General features: G+C 42.2%; 1 protein-coding gene across 10 annotated transcripts in view; it reads right to left on the bottom strand.

The window, feature by feature from the left end:
• The window catches only part of LOC122565318 (phospholipid-transporting ATPase IC), a 152524-nt gene that overhangs the window by 38085 nt on the left and 95453 nt on the right, over nucleotides 1-18986 (bottom strand). For all 10 annotated transcript variants that reach the window (XM_087976047.1, XM_043721170.2, XM_043721169.2 and 7 more), the window contains 5 exons: nucleotides 17696-17904; nucleotides 16152-16183; nucleotides 15172-15328; nucleotides 6778-6966; nucleotides 4786-4898 (listed from right to left, as the gene is read on the bottom strand). In XM_087976047.1, coding sequence (XP_087832173.1) covers nucleotides 4786-4898; nucleotides 6778-6966; nucleotides 15172-15328; nucleotides 16152-16183; nucleotides 17696-17904 — 700 coding nt within the window. The remainder of the gene's footprint in view (nucleotides 1-4785; nucleotides 4899-6777; nucleotides 6967-15171; nucleotides 15329-16151; nucleotides 16184-17695; nucleotides 17905-18986) is intronic.

Genomic DNA, 18986 nt, shown 5'->3' with positions numbered 1-18986 from the left:
ACAACTGGTACAGACATAATGGGCTGAATGGCTTGCTTCTATCCCAAATGGTTTTTTTTCTGTGTTTCTATGTTTAACGGCCTCGCTGTTTCTCATGCTCTTCAGTGAAACAGTGAGATGAGCTGTGTCTCAGTCAGTGTCATTCAAGATCAGCTGACAGAGATATTGATAGATTATGTCACTCTTTTCCCCACTCCAATTTGGAATATTCCAGGATGGCACACTGACTCAACTCTTAATCAACAAAGAACTAAAACACTCAAAGTGATATCAAGATTGAGGTTTTGATTTGCTCTCAGGCCTTATGGACGACATTCCTGAATCACTGGTATTATCAAATCGCTCATGTGAAGCCTTTTGCAAACATCACATCAAATTTCAAAATGGACAGTGTAAACCCATTAATAAATGGGATAGAGCAACTTTCAGAATGGCTACACCGGAGAACTAACAAAAGAATGCCAGGTCAGGAGATCAGTACATTAGTTCACCAGTTCTGACTGGAACTAATCAATAGGCAAAAATGATTTGTTACTTGACAATGTGACAGTATTATCCAATCTTGATACAATAATTGTATTATATAATGTTATAATAATGTAATCATCAAGATTTATTCATTGACAATGTGCCCAGTTCTTTTCATGTGATATGGCTGCAACTTTAATTAATGAAATTCAGCATAAAAGTGAGAATTGAAACTAAAGGAAGTAATGTACCCAGAGAATTTGAGATGTATTCAATGATTTTAATTTTCTCACTATCTTAAATTGAGTACTTATTTCAAGTCCCTAGCACTGCATTTGCTAATATGTTTTGTTTGGTTGCAGTGTTTGTGTTAATCATTGTTCCAGCACTTTGATTAAACACCTCAGCCCAATGCTCTCAAAGTTAATTTATATTGGAGCCAATTATTGCCTCATACAGTTCTGACAAATGGGAGTTATCACTTATTCTTAGGGTATCACAATGCTGATGTTATGCTCCCACTACATATTACCAAGTGCAAAAAGATCTATAACTCATTACATAAACACTACAAACATGAGACCATAATGCCATCATTATATTATATGTTAGCAGTTGGATCCTTAGGGAAAATGGCTACAATCCAATCCTCATTGTGCAGCAAAGACTACACACAGATCATCACAGACAGGATCAACAGCAGGGGTTTATGTTCCAACTTGGGGGTGCTGGATTTTGCATGGACTGGGGAGCACCCAAGGTAATAGGCAAATACAGAGAATGGTGTGGGAGGCATCGCATCAGATTCCCAGCAGCAAACAAACTGTAAGCAATGAAGGTAGGGGCAGGGAAGGTAACAAAATGGGAGACTTGCTCATTAGAATGAGAAGCACACTGGTATGTTTAATTACTGACTTGCATAAATTTAAATATGATTTGATGCAATATAATTCTGCCTCCCTGATTTAGCGAAACACACATATTCATTAAACCACCCAGTGAAAGCTGGTGACTTTTATGTGGCTTGCCTAACTTGATGGGTGGGAGTGTGTATCACAGGATGGTGAATTGCTTTTGAAAAATCTTTCTTCTTGGAGGCTGCCTCTAGAGAGGTTTTGGCACTATGGGAATCACTCATCCTCTACTTCACCCTCGAGCACTGGAGGAGATCAATGCTGCAGATGAACAACATGTTGTGTATTTACCAGTGCCTGCTGACTTGTAACTGTAATGAAGGGCCCCCTGCCATTTCAATATGGTGCCATTTCTTGCACATGAATTAGGTGATGCAGGCAACTGACACCAAAGTCATGCCCTGCCAAATGACCCAGTGATGTATGATATGGTGAAGCAGATATAATAGCAACATTTAAGATGCATCTTGACAGATATATGAATAGGCAGGGAATAGAGGGATACAAACCATATCCAAGCAAAAGATTTTTATTTTGGAAAGGCATCATGTGTCAGTGGGCTGAAGGGCCTGTTCCTCTGCTGTACTGTTCTTTGTTCTTTGATCTCTTTGTTCTTTGGTAAACTTACATAGATTCACAGAGTCATATAGCGTGGAAACAGACCCTTCAGTCTGAGCTGACCATGTTCCCAAACTAAACTAGTCCCACTGCCTGCACTTGGCCCATGTCCCAACAGTCCCTGTTCATGAACTTATCCAAATGTCTTTTAAACGTTGTTCAGTGTACCTGCATCTGCTACTTTTATCATCACCCACACTTACGGGCTTACCACCATGTGAACTGGTTTAGCTGGCTGCATCGTTCCCGTGTAAGATTCACAACTAATTCTAGACAGAGACAGTGACAACAGGACTAAATCCAAGCTAAATATTAAAGAGACCTAAGATCAATGTTAGGAAAGAAGGTGCAATAATGATACCACCTTCCCACACAATATCAGGGACATTTATGTGAACTTGCTTTGAAATCCTCTGGGCAAGTAGCTCTTGTGTTTCTTAAATTAATTTACTTCCAATCAGAACAGCTCGTTGCACTACTTGGCTTTTGTTCGAATGAGTTAGAGCACTAATCAACAACTTGCATTTATATAGCACCTTTTACACAGTAAAATTACCCTGCAATACCTTATAGGAACATTATTTAATATAATTTGACATCAAACCATTTTAAGAGAAAGGGCACCATATTGATGGCCTTGGGTGCAGTATTAGAGCCGAAATGAGCACGCCAAGAAGAGCATTCTGGTTTTTGAAAATATAAGTTTACCTACTTAATGTCCAGTTGAGGTATATCAGTTTTATTTTAAGTGCGCGTATCAGAATTTTCACAAGAATCTATTCCCAGCAACAGTACAACTTAAAGAGAACTCATTCCTGTCACCTCTTGTGATGCAATTCTCACAGTGAACTGTGCGGAATTTGTGTCCTGTATTGTGGAAATGATGAACAGTTGTGTGCCTCTAAAAATCCCCTCTGTGTATATCATCACTGAAGTTATTCCATTCACATGGAAAAATGTTGCTCAAAGTCAGGGTGAGGGTGGTGGTGGTGGTTAACAACATTATGTTGATGCAACAATTACTGAAGTAAATCATTTTCTTAAAATGTATTAGAAGAGAAAATATTGCATAATTGTATTTTCAGCAAACACAGAATTTCCTATTATTCACAATTCACATGAGAATTAGTACTTAAACGACAAACCATCCAGATTTTTTATTTCACAGTCTTAAGTTATTCTACATGAGTATGCTGACTGTGTTACAGCATGTATCATACGATTTCCCTAGAGGTCTTCAATCTCCAACTTCCTTTGTCTGATCTTCTAAATTCATCAGTCCACCTGAGAATTGAGGATGGCCCTGATTTTAAATGATTTACTGGATCTGGCAGAATTGTAGTTAAAATGATAATAGTACCTTATCCTCACTGATAAATGTTGCAGACTTGCCATGTCCTGATTTTACCCTGCCTTTTGAGCAAGTGAGGAGGAGATCAGCATACCTATTCCATTAACTTTATCACCCATCCTCCATCAAGTCATGGATTTGGTCAGGTTTGGATCACATGTAAACATATGATGACCAGCCAGACCACCACTTATAGGTTCCATGCCCATCCACCAAGCTCCCCTGACCACCTTGTTAAAAAACAGGACCAATAATTTTTACAATGGGAGAACATTAGCGAGGATCTTGACAAAAAAAAGTTTGTTTGTTGATTCACAAATGTTCATAATTTCCACATGACAGAGACCCCCAATGTCACCAAGTACTCACTACGACGACTAGAGTCATAGAGTACAAAAACAGACCCTTCATCCCAACCAGTCCATGCTGACCATAATCCCGAACTAAACTAGTCCGACCTGCCTGAGCTTGGCCCCTATCCTTCCAAACATTTCTTATTCATGTACTTATCTGAATGTCTTTTAAACGTTGTAACTGTATCCACATCCACCACTTCCTCTGGAAGTTCATTCCGCACATGAACCACTCTGTGTGTAAAAATAATTGCCCCCATGTCTTTTTTAAATCTCCCTCCTCCCACCATAGAAATGTGCCCCTTAGTCTTGAAATCCCTGGCCATGGGAAAAAACACCTGCCATTCATCTTATTTATACCCTTCATGATTTTACAAACTTCTATAAGGTCACATCTCACTTCTATGCTCTGGTGAAAAAATCTCCCAGCCTATCCAGCCTCTCCTTTTAACTCAAACCCTCCATTCCTGGCATCATCTCTTCTGAACCTTCTCGAGCTTAATAATATTTTTCCAACAGCAGGGCGACCAGAACTGGACATAGTACTTCAGAAGGAGCCTCAACAATGTCTTGTACAACCTCAACATAGTGTCCCCATTCTTACACTCAGAGGTCAGAGCAATGAAGGCAATGATTGCATTACAAGAGGCCACTGGCAAGAGTTCACCTTAAGCTGGCAGTACTGCACTGGTTGTTGTGTATAAATATTCCAAAGAAGTGTGTGTTCCTGCTTTTGGGTGGTGCCATTCTAACAACTCCAGAGTAAATTGCCCAGCAGAAAATATCAAAGCAATTTATCAGTTCAATGCGGATTGACATTTCTCAACCCGTGGGACCTGCAATTCCCCATAAAACATATGGAAGCTGAAGGATTTCATCAACATAGCATTTACAAGACCGGGGATTGAGGAAATTATTAAGTGACGACAATATGAAGAGACGCACAAAAAATGACAATTTCTACTTCCCACGGACTCTGAAAAACATAAAGCCTGCTAAATATGTTGAATGACGTTTGAATGCACCCACAGTGCTCACGGTAGATAATTTGAATATGGTAAAAAGAAATGTGTAGCCTTACATCAAGTGCCATTTGAGTGCTCTCCTTGTGGGGACAGTTTGGACAAAGCCTTTCATATATCACCGCATCTGCTCCTTTGGAGTACAGTTTAATCTTTCCCTCTGAATCTTCCACTGCAGAATAAAAGTGTTCCAAGTGAACCTAGGCACATGAACTTTCACAACTTCAAAGAATTCACAACATCGATCAACTGAGATTGGGCTCAGGGCCACAAATACAAGAGGAGATATTGCATTTCATCAGGAATGCATCACAAAGTGTAATGCTTTCCAAAAATAAAATGAGCACAACAAACTCAGAGCTTAATTTTGTAGTCAAATTGTTTTCGATTTTCTGGTTCCAGCAGAGCCCAGGAGAACTGCAGAGAGTAGGAAAATTAAAATTGAAATGCTGACCTCATAGACAAGGAGGATGGCTTATTTCCATGTGGTACTATCCTCCTTAGAGGAAACAATTCTACAAGCCAAGAAACATTTCAGCTGTGATGCCCAGTATGTGCTGTGGAGAGTAATGGGACAAGGTGGCAGATGCAATTCAGTTTTGTTTTGAAGTTATACTTTCTGTTCTTATGGTTAGATAGCACTTGGATCTCAGAACGCATTATGGCTCTATTCAGAATAGTCCAATTTAGGAAAGAGTTCCTGAAACAAATGTTTGGCCTCCACAATACATATGCAAAACATTCTGACATTGTCTTTGGATGTTAATAATTCATCCTCTTCAAATTTAGCAGACTCTGCACCTCTGGCTCAGAATATATGTGCACAACACACCAAGTTGAACATTAGGGAGTGGTTTTATACTTGTAAACCAGGTTTATTGTCAATTAAGTTTTAGCTCAAATAGTTTGGTACCTGTTTGTACCAGAACATGTCAAAGAAAACCAATGAATTGCTGTGAAAAACCTCTTACATCAATAAAATACTTTGGGGAATGAAAACTGCCACTTTTACCTGGGTAGAAACAAAATAACTGCAGAGGCTGGAATCCAAGGTAGACAAGCAAGAGGCAGGAAGAACACAGCAAGCCAGGCAGCATCATGATGTAGAGAAGTCAACGTTTTTCCAATTTCAAATAACCTCCTTCCCATCCCCCGACTCCCTTTCCACCCCTCCCCCTCCCTTCCATTCCACTGACCGAAGCTTCCTTCCAGCTACCAACCAGACCCATCCTTCCCATCGACCAACCATGCTGTACCCTCTACCTGTGTTCACCTATCCCTACCTCACCACTCTGCCCCCTTTCCCACCCAAAATCCTCCCCCACCATCCCCCACCCCCTCCTTTATCTGCAGCTCCCCTTACCCCCATCCCCAGTCCTGAAGATGGGTTATACCCGAATCGTTGATATCTCCAACTCCTGATGCTTCCTGGCTTGCTGTGTTCTTCCAGCCTCCTGCTTGTCTACCTTTACCTGGGTGACTTCAATCTTACAGTGTACATTTGACTTTCAATTCTATAAAAAGTGGTTCAACAAGCCATGGAACAAGAATTATGGAATTATAGAAATTCACGCTGTGTCTGTGGTGAGTTATCCAGTAATGCCACTCGGCTACACCCTCTTTTAAAATGTGACAAGTAATCAGGCTGCATGTTCTGAAAAGGAGGCACAATACTCAGATGGGTGACTGATTGGCATATGAACTAGGGTAGGCTTTTGCCCATCTTCTTGGTTGCTTGGCAAAGAAAAGGAATAAAAAACAAACAGTCAATGCTTTAAGAAACAGATCTTCCCCATACAGAAATAAAAGCCTTCTACATACACCGAGAGAGTGGTAATGCAGGGTGGTAGTAGCAGAAATGATTAACAGTCTCCAAAGGTAATTCAATGCACACTTGAGGGGAGTAAACATAACCAGCTACAGGGATAGAGTGGAGGGAATGCAGCTGACTGGATGTCCTCACAGACTCAATATGCTGCATTTTCTCTAAAATGCTGCATGACTCTGGAAGTGGAAATGTATTTTTAAATTTGTTTTCTTTGCGTACTTACAGATAACAGACATCCTCTTTCGGAAGCTGTTGAAGTCCAACATTGCCAGCACTGTATACGTCCTCTGAACTCCCAGCTCACTAATGGTTATTGTGTCCTGCGTACGTGACAGAAACACATAGCCAAAGTTTCTTGCTGCAGTTACCAGAGCCTCTTCATCTGGGGAAGCAGCTTGATATGTAAGCTGACCTTGAAGATAAGAAAATAAGAAAAGTTCAGTTTCTAAATAGAAGATGTTAGGAAATTCTGTCAAATTAGGTTTCTGAGTTCCCAATGAACACAGAAGAAATAATTCAGTAGCACTGGGCTGAAACAGACTGTTTCTCAGCAATATAATTAATTGCATCCAGCACTGATTACCTTCTGTAAATTGGAATAGGGAGATCCCAACTGAAACAGAAACCTAAATTAGTCCAGTGATCCCATTTCACCAAGTCACTGCCCAATTTCTGCTACTGGGCACATCTTTCAAAAAAAAAATTAAAGCAGGAATGCTGTAATAGGGAATCCATTGTTTTCTATATTTTGTTCTTAAGTTGACCTGAGGGAGGGTCAAACTCAACAAATGCGAAATAAGTCATAGAGTTATGACATAGAGTCATATACCATGGAAACAGACCCTTCAGTTCCACTCATCCACATGGAACAGACATCCCAATCTGACCTAGTCCCATTTGCCAGCATTTGGCCCATATCCTGCTGAACCCATCCTATTCATGTTCCCTTCCAGATGCCTTTTAAATGTTGTAATTGTACTAGCTTCCACTACTTCCTCTGGCAGCATCGTGAAAAAGTTACCTAGGTAAAAACAATGACTGCAGATGCTGGAAACCAGATTCTGGAGTAGAGTGGTGCTGGAAAAGCACAGCAGTTCAGGCAGCATCTGTGGAGCAGGAAAATTGACGTTTCGGGCAAAAGCCCTTCATCAGGAAGACAGGCAGAGTGCCTGAAGGGTGGAGAGATAAATGAGAGGAGGGTGGGGGTGGGGAGAAAGTACAATAGGTGGAAGAGCTTCAGGGCAGAGGAAATGACCTGGGAGTTGCAGTGGGAGAGGGACTCCCTGAGATTCTTGTAGAGAGAGAAGAAAAACTTCTTCAAGGCAGGCATCCTTGCAAGAGGATTCGCAGTAGGGTTAGAATCCCTCAGGTCCTTTTAAAATCTTTCTCCTCTCACCTTAAACCTATGCCTTCTAGTTTTGGACACATTTACCTTAGGAGAAATACCTTGCCTATTCACCCTATCCATGTCCCTCATGCTTTGTAAACCTCTTTAAGGTCACTCCTCAGCCTCTGATGTTGCAGGGAAAAAAGCCCTACATACTTAGCCTCTCCATATAACTCAAACCCTCTTGTACCAGAAACATCCTTTTAAATATTTTCAGCACCCTCTTGCGTTTAGCAACATCTTTCTTATAGAAGGGTGACCAGAATTATTACACAGTATTCTAAAAGTGTTCTCACCAATTCCTGTATAGTTGCAACATGACTTTCCAACTCTATGTTCTGACCAATGAAGGCAAGTGTCCCAAACACCTGCGTCTCCAATTTCAAGGTACTACGTATCTGCACCCCCTAGGTCTCTTTGTTTAAGTCCTGCCCTGATTTGCCTTAGCAAAATCAACACCTCATATGTATCTACATTAAACTCAATCTGCCACTCCTTGGCCCATTGATCAATCTGATCAAGGACCCGTTGCATTCTGAGATGTTCACACACCACTTCTTTTGGTGTCATCTGCAAACTTACTAACCATACCTCCTATATTCACATCCAAATTATTTATATAAATGACAAAAAGCAGATGTCTAAGCCCTGTGATGTCTTCCTTACAACTGTCTTTCTTCCTTTAAGGAACTCTCTTTAAAATTATGTCTTGAGCCGAATGACTGAACAGATGTGGTGTGTCTGCTTCTGCTGGTGCAAAATATGGGCATTCCACATCTACAGTTAGATCCTGTGAGTAATGCACCCTGACCCATCAGCTGGGTGTACTCCTGTCCTGTTCCTCATACCCACTTTAACTGGCAACATGTGCACTTCAACATTATTCAAAAACTATGTTGATATTTTCCAATGCTCAATCATTCCTGCATCAACATCTGTGTATTTTTAAGGCTGTTTTTGCCAACCATAGCGTTAACCTGACAAACAGAGGTACCCCGATTATCCAAATATCAAATATCCGAATATCGGATTATCCAAACGATCTCGAGGTCCGATAGAAACATTACATCAGAGCTGTTACAACCCTGATCGCGTCTTTTGTTTACAGGTACAATGATTAAGAACGAACTCGGCTCACCGAAATGCTGCCGAGAGCTGATCTCCCCCCCCCCCGACCTCCACACTTTCCCTGGAATTCTACACAGGGGTGTGCCCCAAACCCCCCCTTCCCCAGATAATCTCTCTAACACTGTCCTGTACAGGGCAGAGGTGGAACCTGTTAAAAAAAGTTGTGTATGTATGTGCGCGCTATTTAGAGACTTACTCCGCAAAGGCAGCAGCAGTCTTACGGTTGGTGTCCAGTCCGGCTGCCCCGGGGTGGGAAGTGGGGTCGGGGGCTCAGACGGGGGTCGGATGGTGGGTGGGGGCGGACAGGGATATGGGGTTGGAGGGGCAGATGGGGTTGGGGGTTGCTGGCACGGACAGGGTTGAGGGCGGGGTGGGGTGCGGACAAGGTGGGGGCAGGCAGGGGGTGGGAGAGGGGTTGGGGGCGGACAGGGTTGGGGGAGGTGGCTCACGCGCCGCGTGCTGCTGTCTTGTCTCCTGAACAGGGAGCAGACTTACCAGAGAATTCCGAGCCCCAGAGGAAATCAATTAACCGAATAATCAATTATCCCAACAAAACAGTGCCCGCTCACCTCATTCGGATAATCGAGGTTCCTCTGTAGTTTTCAGAATAAAAGTAGATTTTGCCTCACTTGAGGCCACTTATCGATTAACTGGCTGCATATCTTTCATTTTTGTGCACAGTGTCTCAAGGATTGATGAAGACTGCTATTCAGGTTGTAAGTTTGCTCGTTGAACTGGAAGGTTTGTATTTCATATATTTTGTCACCGTGCTCGATCGCATCATCAGTGCGCCTCCAGTGAAGCGTTGATGTTATGTCCTGTTTTCTATTTATGCGTCTTGGTCTGTGAAGGTGGGTGATATTATTTCTGGCTCTTTTTTCTCTGAGGTTGGTAAATGGTGTCCAAATCGATGTGTTTATTGACAGAGTTCCGGTTTGAATGCCAGGCCTCTCGGAATTCCCTTGCGTGTCTCTGTTAAGCCTGTCCCAAGATGGATGCATTGCCCCAGTCAAAGTGTGTTCTTCTTCGTCTGTGTGTGAGGATACTTGTGGTACTGGTCGTGTCTTTTGGTGGCTAGTTGGTATTTGTGTGTCCTGGTGACTAGTTTTCTACGTGTCTATCCGATGTAGTGTTTGTTACAGTCCTGGCATGGTATTTTGTAAATTACATTCGTTTTTCTGGTGGTTGGTATAGGGTCCTTTAGGTTCATCAGCTGCTGTTTCAGTGTGTTGGTAGGTTTGTGGGCTACCATGATGCCAAGGGTTCGGAGCTGTCTGGTAGTCATTTCAGAGATGTCTTTGTTGTATGGTAATGTGGCTAGAGTTTCTGGGTGCATTGTGTCTGCTTGTTTGGGTTTGTTGTTTCGGAATCAGCAAACTGTGTTTATTGGGTACCTGGTCTTCTTGAATACGCTGTATAGGTATTTCTCTCCTGCTGCTCGTAGTTCCTGGGTACTGCAGTGTGTTGTTGCCCATTTATTTTCGGTTCTTTTTCTCAGAGATTGGTAAATGGGTCCAAATCCATGTATTTATTGATGGAGTTCCGTTTTGAATACCAGGCCTCTCAGAATTCCCATGCTTGTCTCTGTTTAGCCAGTCCCAGGATGGATGTGTTGTCCCAGTCGAAGTGGTGTCCTTCTTCATCTGTATGTAAGGATACTAATGATGGTGGGTCATGTCCTTTGGTGGCTAGTTAGTGAAGAAGGGCCTGTGCCCGAAACGTCGAATCTCCTGTTCCCTGGATGCTGCCTGACCTGCTGTGCTGTTCCAGCAATAAAGTTTCAACTCCTGGCTAGTTAGTGCTCATGTATCCTGGTGACTAGTTTTCTGAGACCAAGGCACATAGATAGAAAGTGGGACATAACATCAGCGCTTTACCGGAGAATCACTGACAATGTTACCTAGCATGTGACAAAATTCTGACAACAAATCTTCCAGCTCAGTGAGAAAACTTACAACTTGAACCTCAACCTGAGCTACAAATCTTCTCAAAAATCGCAAAGACTGCTATTTCCTACCTTTCCCCAGAGTCCCAGACTAAGGGCTCACTTTGTAGATTAAATAAGGCCTAAGAGTGGGAAGCCATCCCAAGATAGTCCCCTATCTAATTTGGATGAATGACAGGTTTGCTCCATTCCATTCTGTTGCTTTAGTGGTGGGAAGGTGAGGAATGGGATTCTCAGCTCTATATCTCTTTTCCTATGCTGAGTTTCTCAGTCACGCAGCGAGCGATAACTTCCCCCGGAATCCTGTAAACAAACCCAGAGGTTTATTTTATGGCTAACTGACATAGCAACATCCCTACCCTCCTCTTACTTCTCACTCCCCCAACCCTTACTACTCCTCACATCTCGTCCCCACTCCCTCACTGCCCCTGCCCTCTCCCACTTCTCACTCACTTGCACTGCTTGAAACCATTCCCTCCCCCCACTTATAAATGCAGTTGGGTCAATATTAGTGGCTGCAGGAAGAGGCCATTAAGAGGGAAGGTCCTCCATCAGTCTTCCCACCTCAGACTTAATGGGGCAGAGGTCCAAAGGCAATGTGGCTCCCATCCACCATTCCCCGACTTGATTAAATGCTCCTTTTGTCTCCAGGGTTTCCGGGGAATGCATTAAATTCCACCCTCCATAACCTTTCTCATCTCCTTGAGTTGTACCAATTTCACTTCTTTTGTTTTGTCTCAACTTCCCCAAAGGATTTATTTATTCTCAGTCTTGTCAACCTCAGTTTGGACTTTCATTTTAAAAAGGGTTAATTACATAGATCATCGGGAATGTTTCTATGGCATCTGCTGTGAGAAACAGCATTAGGTGCTGTGACTCGCTTTTCTGAAGTGAGTGAGATGGCATTGTGTTGATTTCTCTCTGCAAAACGTCCCAAAAGGAAGCATGCACCAAGGATGTATAAGTTGCCTTCAAAAATGACCTGTGAATTGCAACTTCTTTTGACAGAGTTAATGGAAATATTCATCGAATTTTGAATATTTACACATACTGATTGTTCGAAAATCTCCAAGATGTGTCTCTGATAATTACTTGATACTTTTATGTTAACTTTATCCATGATTAGTTTCCACATCCACCTATATAAAACCTTAAGACAGAGGAGCAGAAGTAGGCCATTTGGCCCATCAAGTCTTCCCCACCATTCATGGCCAATGTTGTAATCCTCAACTCCAGAATCCTGCCCTAACACAACAACCATTGATTTCATTGATGATTAGAAATCTATCTACCTCAGCCTTGAGTATGCTAACAACCCAGCCTCAATAGACCTTGACAGATTCATCATCCTCAGAGAGAAAAGAAATCTATCTCATCTTGGTCATAAATGGCTCCCTTCTTACTCTGAGCTCGTGCCCTCTGGTCCCAACCTCTCCACAACCAACCTGTCAAACCCCCCAAGAATCTTATAGGTTTCAGCTTTTATAGTGGGGATTGCCTGCTTAACTTTATATCAGCCTTACATCTACCAGTTCTTCTGGCTGGACTGCAATGACTCTATCACTTTAGCTAATGCAAAAAACTGAAATTTTGCTATTTAATGATAAATGATAACAGACTGAGTTGAACCTTTTTATTAAAATAAGGACAGAATGGCAAATTTTCTGGATTAGCTGCTGTGAGAACTGTAGAGCCATTTGCTGGTCAGGAACTTGATTTCCTAACACTGAAGTTAGTATTGGCTCTTTAAATTAAATGTGGCATTAGCTATCCATCTCGGAGACACCAGGGAGCCATCTGCCTCTGGGCTCCCCTCCGGACCAGGTAGGCTGACAGATTCATTACATTGAAGGAGGGAGTTTTAATTAAAGGAGCCACAAGGGCTGACCAAGCCTTGGATTTCTGAAGCTGCAGCAGCCACATGAATGGAGAGCTGAGCAGAGATGGGTGCTCCCCAGGTCTCTCAGTGTTACTCAGAGGTCCAGCATAAGATTCTTGATGGCCAGGGCTGCAGTCCTTCAGTTTCACTGATCAAAGCGTTCCCAACCCATCAGTTTTACTGAGGAAGTTCCCCCACCCCCCACCCCCACTCCCCATCTGTCGTGCACTTGCTGCATGCTGACTTTCTAACACTTCGGAGAGAACTTCCTAGTTTGGCAAATCCAGAAATGAGCATTAAAATGGTTCTTAAATGACTTTTTAATCATCTTAATGACTTACAAAAGGAGTGGTTTCCATGTTTGCTTTTAATTTTGTCCCGCAGAAACCGAAGAGCAGGACCAGCACCCAGTGGGATGAGATTGGGTTGGGATATCTGGTCGGCATCGACGGGTTGGACCGAAGGATCTGTTTCCATGCTGTACATCTCTGTGACTCTATGATGTTGGAGCTTCTGTTTAACATTAATTTTAGGGGATCTAAGTCTTGCAGAGATGAAAACCTTTCTCACCTTGCCTAGGAACATTCCACTCAATGTGTTTGTATTGTATGCACCTGGTTCAATTATTTCCCAGCAATGGCCACTTCTGAAATACTGGTTTGTCTGTCCTTTCTTAACCAACTGTTCATCTGAAACAGTGTGGGATCATACTGATGAGTATTTGAAAGCATAACTGAACAGGCCAGATGTGCAGCCTTACCCAACAAAAGCACTTAGCAGAAAATAGACACAATATGCCCGGGATATGTTGATGCAATGATTCCAGTGATCAATGACTTGAAATATCCTCTTGGTTCTATATCATTTAAAATCTTAACAGCAACTTTCCACAAGTTTGTAAGCTTTAAGCTATGCAAGTGCTCTTAAAAGCAGCTTTGGGTTTCTTTTTTCTAAATGGGTAAAACTGCTTATAAAGTGCTCTTCACTTCATTAAGTTCAGAACATATAAATGCACGAGATTTTGAGGTAGCTTGACAGACTAGACGCTGAGAGGATGTTTACTCTATTGGGGGAACCTTCAACTAGGTCTCCCAGTTATAGAATAAGGGGACACTCAGACAGCAGTAAATGTCTGGAATTTTCTAGCCGAGAGAGTTGTGGAGGCAAGATCACTGAGATATGAAATCCCAATCTAAAGCATAAAATTTCCACCAATTATCACCTGCTCTTTGAGTGCAACAATTTTTGTTAGTTAAATTTAACTTGAATCCTGCACTGCTTTCAGAAGTCTATCAATCTTCTATTCATATTTCTGTTCATTTTCATGAGCATTGAGGAGGTCAAGTGTTGTTCACCAGCGAAGTGGCTGGTGAGCCCAGATGGGGGCGGTCGGCAGAGAGCAAGCCCAGTGCAGGGGAGAATGAGGCCCTCGTGGGGGTATGGGCCCAGTGTGGGGAGAGCAGGCCGTTGTGGAGAGTGCAGGTTCTCATGGCGAGTGCAGGCCCAGTGCAGGGGAGAGTGAGGCCTTGTGGGGAGTGTGGGCAGTGTGGGGAGAGCAGGCCCTTGTGGAGATTGTAGGCCCTTGTGGGAGTGCAGGCCCAGTGCGGGGGACATTGTAACTTGGTGGAGAGTGTGGGCCCAGTGTGAGGGGAGACTGTGCCCTCATGGGGTGAGTGGGTCCAGTGTGGGGGGACAGCAAGCATTCGTGGGAGTGCAAGTCCAGTGTGAGGGGACAGTGTGGCCTCAAGGGAAAAGCCCAGTGTGGAGCTACTGCAGTCCCATGACTATAGCAGGATTGTAATGTAACTATATTTCTTCATTTTTCTACTTTGTACCTAAGTATCTTTACATCTAAGATGGCACTGGAAATGGCAACTTTGTACAGTTTTCACTGTACTCTTGTATTTCTGTACTTCAGTACACATGAAAATAAAACCTAATGCTAATTCTAAGTATTTGAAATATTGGGGAGTTCAGTGCGATGATGTTTTGGCACACAGGAGGAGTTGGGGCCTTGGGCAGATTAGCCATGATCTTATGAAATGGCAGGACAGGTTTGAAGGGTGTCTGGCCTACTCCTGCTCCTACCTCCAATGTTCTCATGATATTTAATATGGAGAGCAGTCTTGCACTCGTTGGTGGAGTAAAGAGAGTTAGTTTAGGCACAATGGAAACAACCTATTTAATATTAAAGAAATATTTTGCCTGCATCTTTCACCATAAGCCACAATGATCACAATAAACTAATGACTAGGAAACAATGCCAGCTCAAACTCACCATCTTTGGCCTCCACCATTACTGTGTGACAAACCGCCAATAATTTGAAGAATTCATGAACTCCTGGGTCATCTCCTGAACGTATCAGTTCCAACAGCGAGCAGTCATAAAACTTCAGCTTCTCATCAGCAAATGTGTTCCAGCTAAAGTCAACTACCTGAAAATATCCCAGGGACTGTCTCAGTGAGTTGTAAGAAGAGTTTCACAACAATCAGTGAACATGGAATTCATCATTGGTTGAAGCACAGAACTACAGAATCGGAACTGAAATACTTCATGTGACATGTTCAGAGCTGCAGAGTTCAATTATCTGGGTGGTTAGCGTGTCATTCAGAATAACCCCAACAGCACAGCTTCAATTCTGCTCCAGCAGAGGCAGCCCTGGGATCTATCTCGTTCCCCTTCCACTGAGAGAACAAGGCAATGCCAAACTGGGACTGATAACTGCCAAGGAAACAGCCCAGGATGAAGTATCAGCAGACATGGAGATGAAGTGTGTCTTCAGGAAGCCCACACATAACACACTGATGATTCTGCTTTCAACTTTGATCAAATATTTATTCAGAAGATGGGAGTACATTTAACCAAATTTAGTTACAGAAACACAAGAACAGGAGCAGCCCATTTTGCCCTTTCCATTGTATTTTGTTGCGTTATGCTATGAGGTGCTCTAGTCTCTTCCCACAGTCCAAAGATTAGGTTAGGTGGATTGGTCATGGAAAATGCAGGGTTAGATGGGTAGGGTGGGGTGCTCTTCAGGGGTTGGTGCTGACTCAATGGGCCAAATGGGCTTGGTCTGTAGAGATTCTAATTAAACAAAAGCAAAGTCAGAAGGGAGCCCTGTCTATCTTCCTGTGATCATCTGCAGTAAGGCAGCAGTACTTAATGATTTACAGGTTTGAACTGAAGCTCAAAATTCAAGGACCATCAATATCATAAAACTGATTGCTAACAGATCATTTTGATTACAAAACACTTACCTTTGCATTTTTGACATCATCAAATTGATTGCCTGAAAGTTAAAGAATTCAACTTTTAATTTATAAAGTATAAAATATTGTTCATTGATAATTCATTCTACAATCCACAATATCCTGCTTCAATTCTTCCTCCAAAGGCAAGCCTCACCCACAGTACCAGAACCCTCCAGCATGGCAAGGGCAAGGAGGCAAGTCCTAAAGCCACTCCAGCCATGACAGAGATTGAAGCCCAAGTTGTTGGCAACAACCTGATATTTATTGACCATCCAGCAAACCAGAGTGTCCATATTGTGTGGCAACATTAAAATCAATATTTAAGGTGGGGGGGGGGGGGGGGGGGGGCATAGAGAGGCATTGTTACTAAGCTAGAAATCAAAAGGCCCATACTAATAATCAAGATGCAGTGGTTCAAATTCCACCATGGCAACTGGTGGGATTGTATTGTTAGATCTGGAATTGGAAGATCCCCTGAGTACTAGTCACCATAACAAACATCATTGATTGACATGGAACACATCTGGTTCATTAATATCCTTTAGGGTGGAAATCTGCCATCTTTACCTGTTCTGTGTTATACATTATTCCAGGCCCAGAGTAACATGGCTGACTCTTAACCATCCTCTGAAATGCCAAGCAAGCCATTCAGTTCAAGGGCAATTAGGAATGGGTAACAAATACCAGCGATACCCACATCCCACAAAAGACTATATGATAACAGAAATAGAGGTTCCAATACTTTGCCATCCCATGGCTAACTAGGGATACCTCCTGCTTTTACTGCCCATCATTGGCTAATATTAAAAGGAATTGGTACTCATCATGATTGCAACTTCCTTGAGCATCAAGTCCTAGAAAGGGACATGAACCCAGTGCTTCTGCTTAGGGGGAGAGGGGGTGTGGTCACAACCCACTACAAGGCCTCAGAACAGCATAATGCATGGAAACCTTTGGCCCTGTCTTTATGCGTTCATAGGATGTGGTTCTCTCTGTCTGAGCCAACACTTATTGCCAATCCCTAATTGCCTGGACAAGGTGGCAGAATCCAGCCAATAGACACCTAGGTTTTGGGTCAAGGTGCCTAATTAACAGATTCACAAATTGATTGCCTAATTTGAAGTTTGTAAGATTTTGTTGCTCACACATTAGCTGCAAATTGCTTATATCATGGTGCCTGAACCTCAAAAGTAATTCACTGATAGTAAATCGTTTTGGAGTGTGCCAAGATCATACAAGACATTACAAAGTGGGGGCATGAATTTATTCTGCAGGTAATTTCTTGGAAAGACTGTACACAACTGCTTATTTCTGTGAAGGTTTGTAAAGATCTGAATCCATAATCCCTACAAATTTGAGCAACTTCACAAATAAAACTAAAATGGAACTGCAAGTCAATCACAAGTGCCTTTTGCAGTTAAAACTTTTTTGGAAATAGCCCAGATCTTTCTTCTTAGTCTTGTAAGCATTTTTCTTGGAGAGGATACCTTTGACAAGAAATAGAATATAAATTGTTTCTTACTCCTGAACATTAGCAATATAACAATTACCATATATCCGTCCACCGATGCTGCATTTCTTAAAGGTCATGATGTTTTGGGTTAGAGTTCCAGTTTTATCTGAAAAAATGTACTTTATTTGGCCAAGTTCTTCATTCAGGGTAGTTGTTCTTGCTTTGGCGGGACTGTCTCTCTCATCACAGTACATCTTTATATCCCAGTTAATAAAAAAGCTCTGGACTACATGAAGGAGTTCAAAACTGAAATACAAAACTGCTGCAATTATCCACTGCGTACAGCAGCTCTATGCAGTGATATGTGAACAGAGTCAGAATTGCAAAACGTTAATTCAGCTCTATTAAGCCATTGCGTTCACTACATTTCATTAACTGTTGTGAAAGGCAAGAACTAAGCCATTTTTAACATGACGCAGCAATGTAGAGTGATTAAGAATTACATTTTTCACGAAGAGATCCACTAAAATATGTGAAATATATGTTTGCAATGCAGCAGTATTTATTTATTGATTCTATGGTTATTAGTGCACAGTGAGCACAGCAATCCTGACATTAGAAAATTTCATGTTTTTATTGGTATGGGAACTATTGTACTTATTGGAAAAGGTAATCATTTTAGAACATCCTTAATCATACAACTTAGGTATATCTCACAGTTCCCTTGCTAGACATGATTTGAAGGAGCCTGTACAATGTTAAAAATCACAACACCAGGATATAGTCCAACAGGTTTACTTGGAGGCACTAGCTTTCAAAGCACTGTCTCTTCATCGGGTGGTTGTGAAGCAGGACCACAAGACACAGAATTTAGTGTGTGATTTTTAATTTTAACTCTTGCTAGAGGACAAAGTAAACCTAATAATACTCTTTAACATTGCTTCCAATTGCAGTAAAACAGCTCCCTCTACTGGCCCTTAATATAATTAGCACACAAGGTTGCATTGCTCCAGTTCCTTCTCCCTTTGCAATTTGACTTATTCTAAGTCGATGTGCTTGACTCAATTGTTGGTCTTCATTGCTGCTGTGGTGTTTTCCCAGATGACCATCGCTGGCACCTACTGGTATTTGCCACTTCTACCAGTCGGTGGGTAAGCTGGACTCTAATTTTCTTTTGTCTTTATTTTGTCTTGGACCTATCTAGTAATTAGTGGCAGAGCATGGCTCACCATGACATATAAACAGAAGAGGCAGTTTTCTTAGATAACAGGATAGCAATGGATACAACTCCATTTGGTTATAATCACAGGATGCTAGGGAGTTGGTATAGATACAGCTGCTCCCTCTGAAAGCTGGAGTAGAACTCCTGCCTGCAACCATAGGCAGCG

This window comes from Chiloscyllium plagiosum, unplaced genomic scaffold (genome assembly GCF_037043375.1).
Source record: "Chiloscyllium plagiosum isolate Xiang-an unplaced genomic scaffold, Cpla_swu_hap1 HiC_scaffold_28, whole genome shotgun sequence".
Taxonomy (NCBI): domain Eukaryota; kingdom Metazoa; phylum Chordata; class Chondrichthyes; order Orectolobiformes; family Hemiscylliidae; genus Chiloscyllium; species Chiloscyllium plagiosum.
This window is presented reverse-complemented; position numbering and strand designations above follow the sequence as displayed.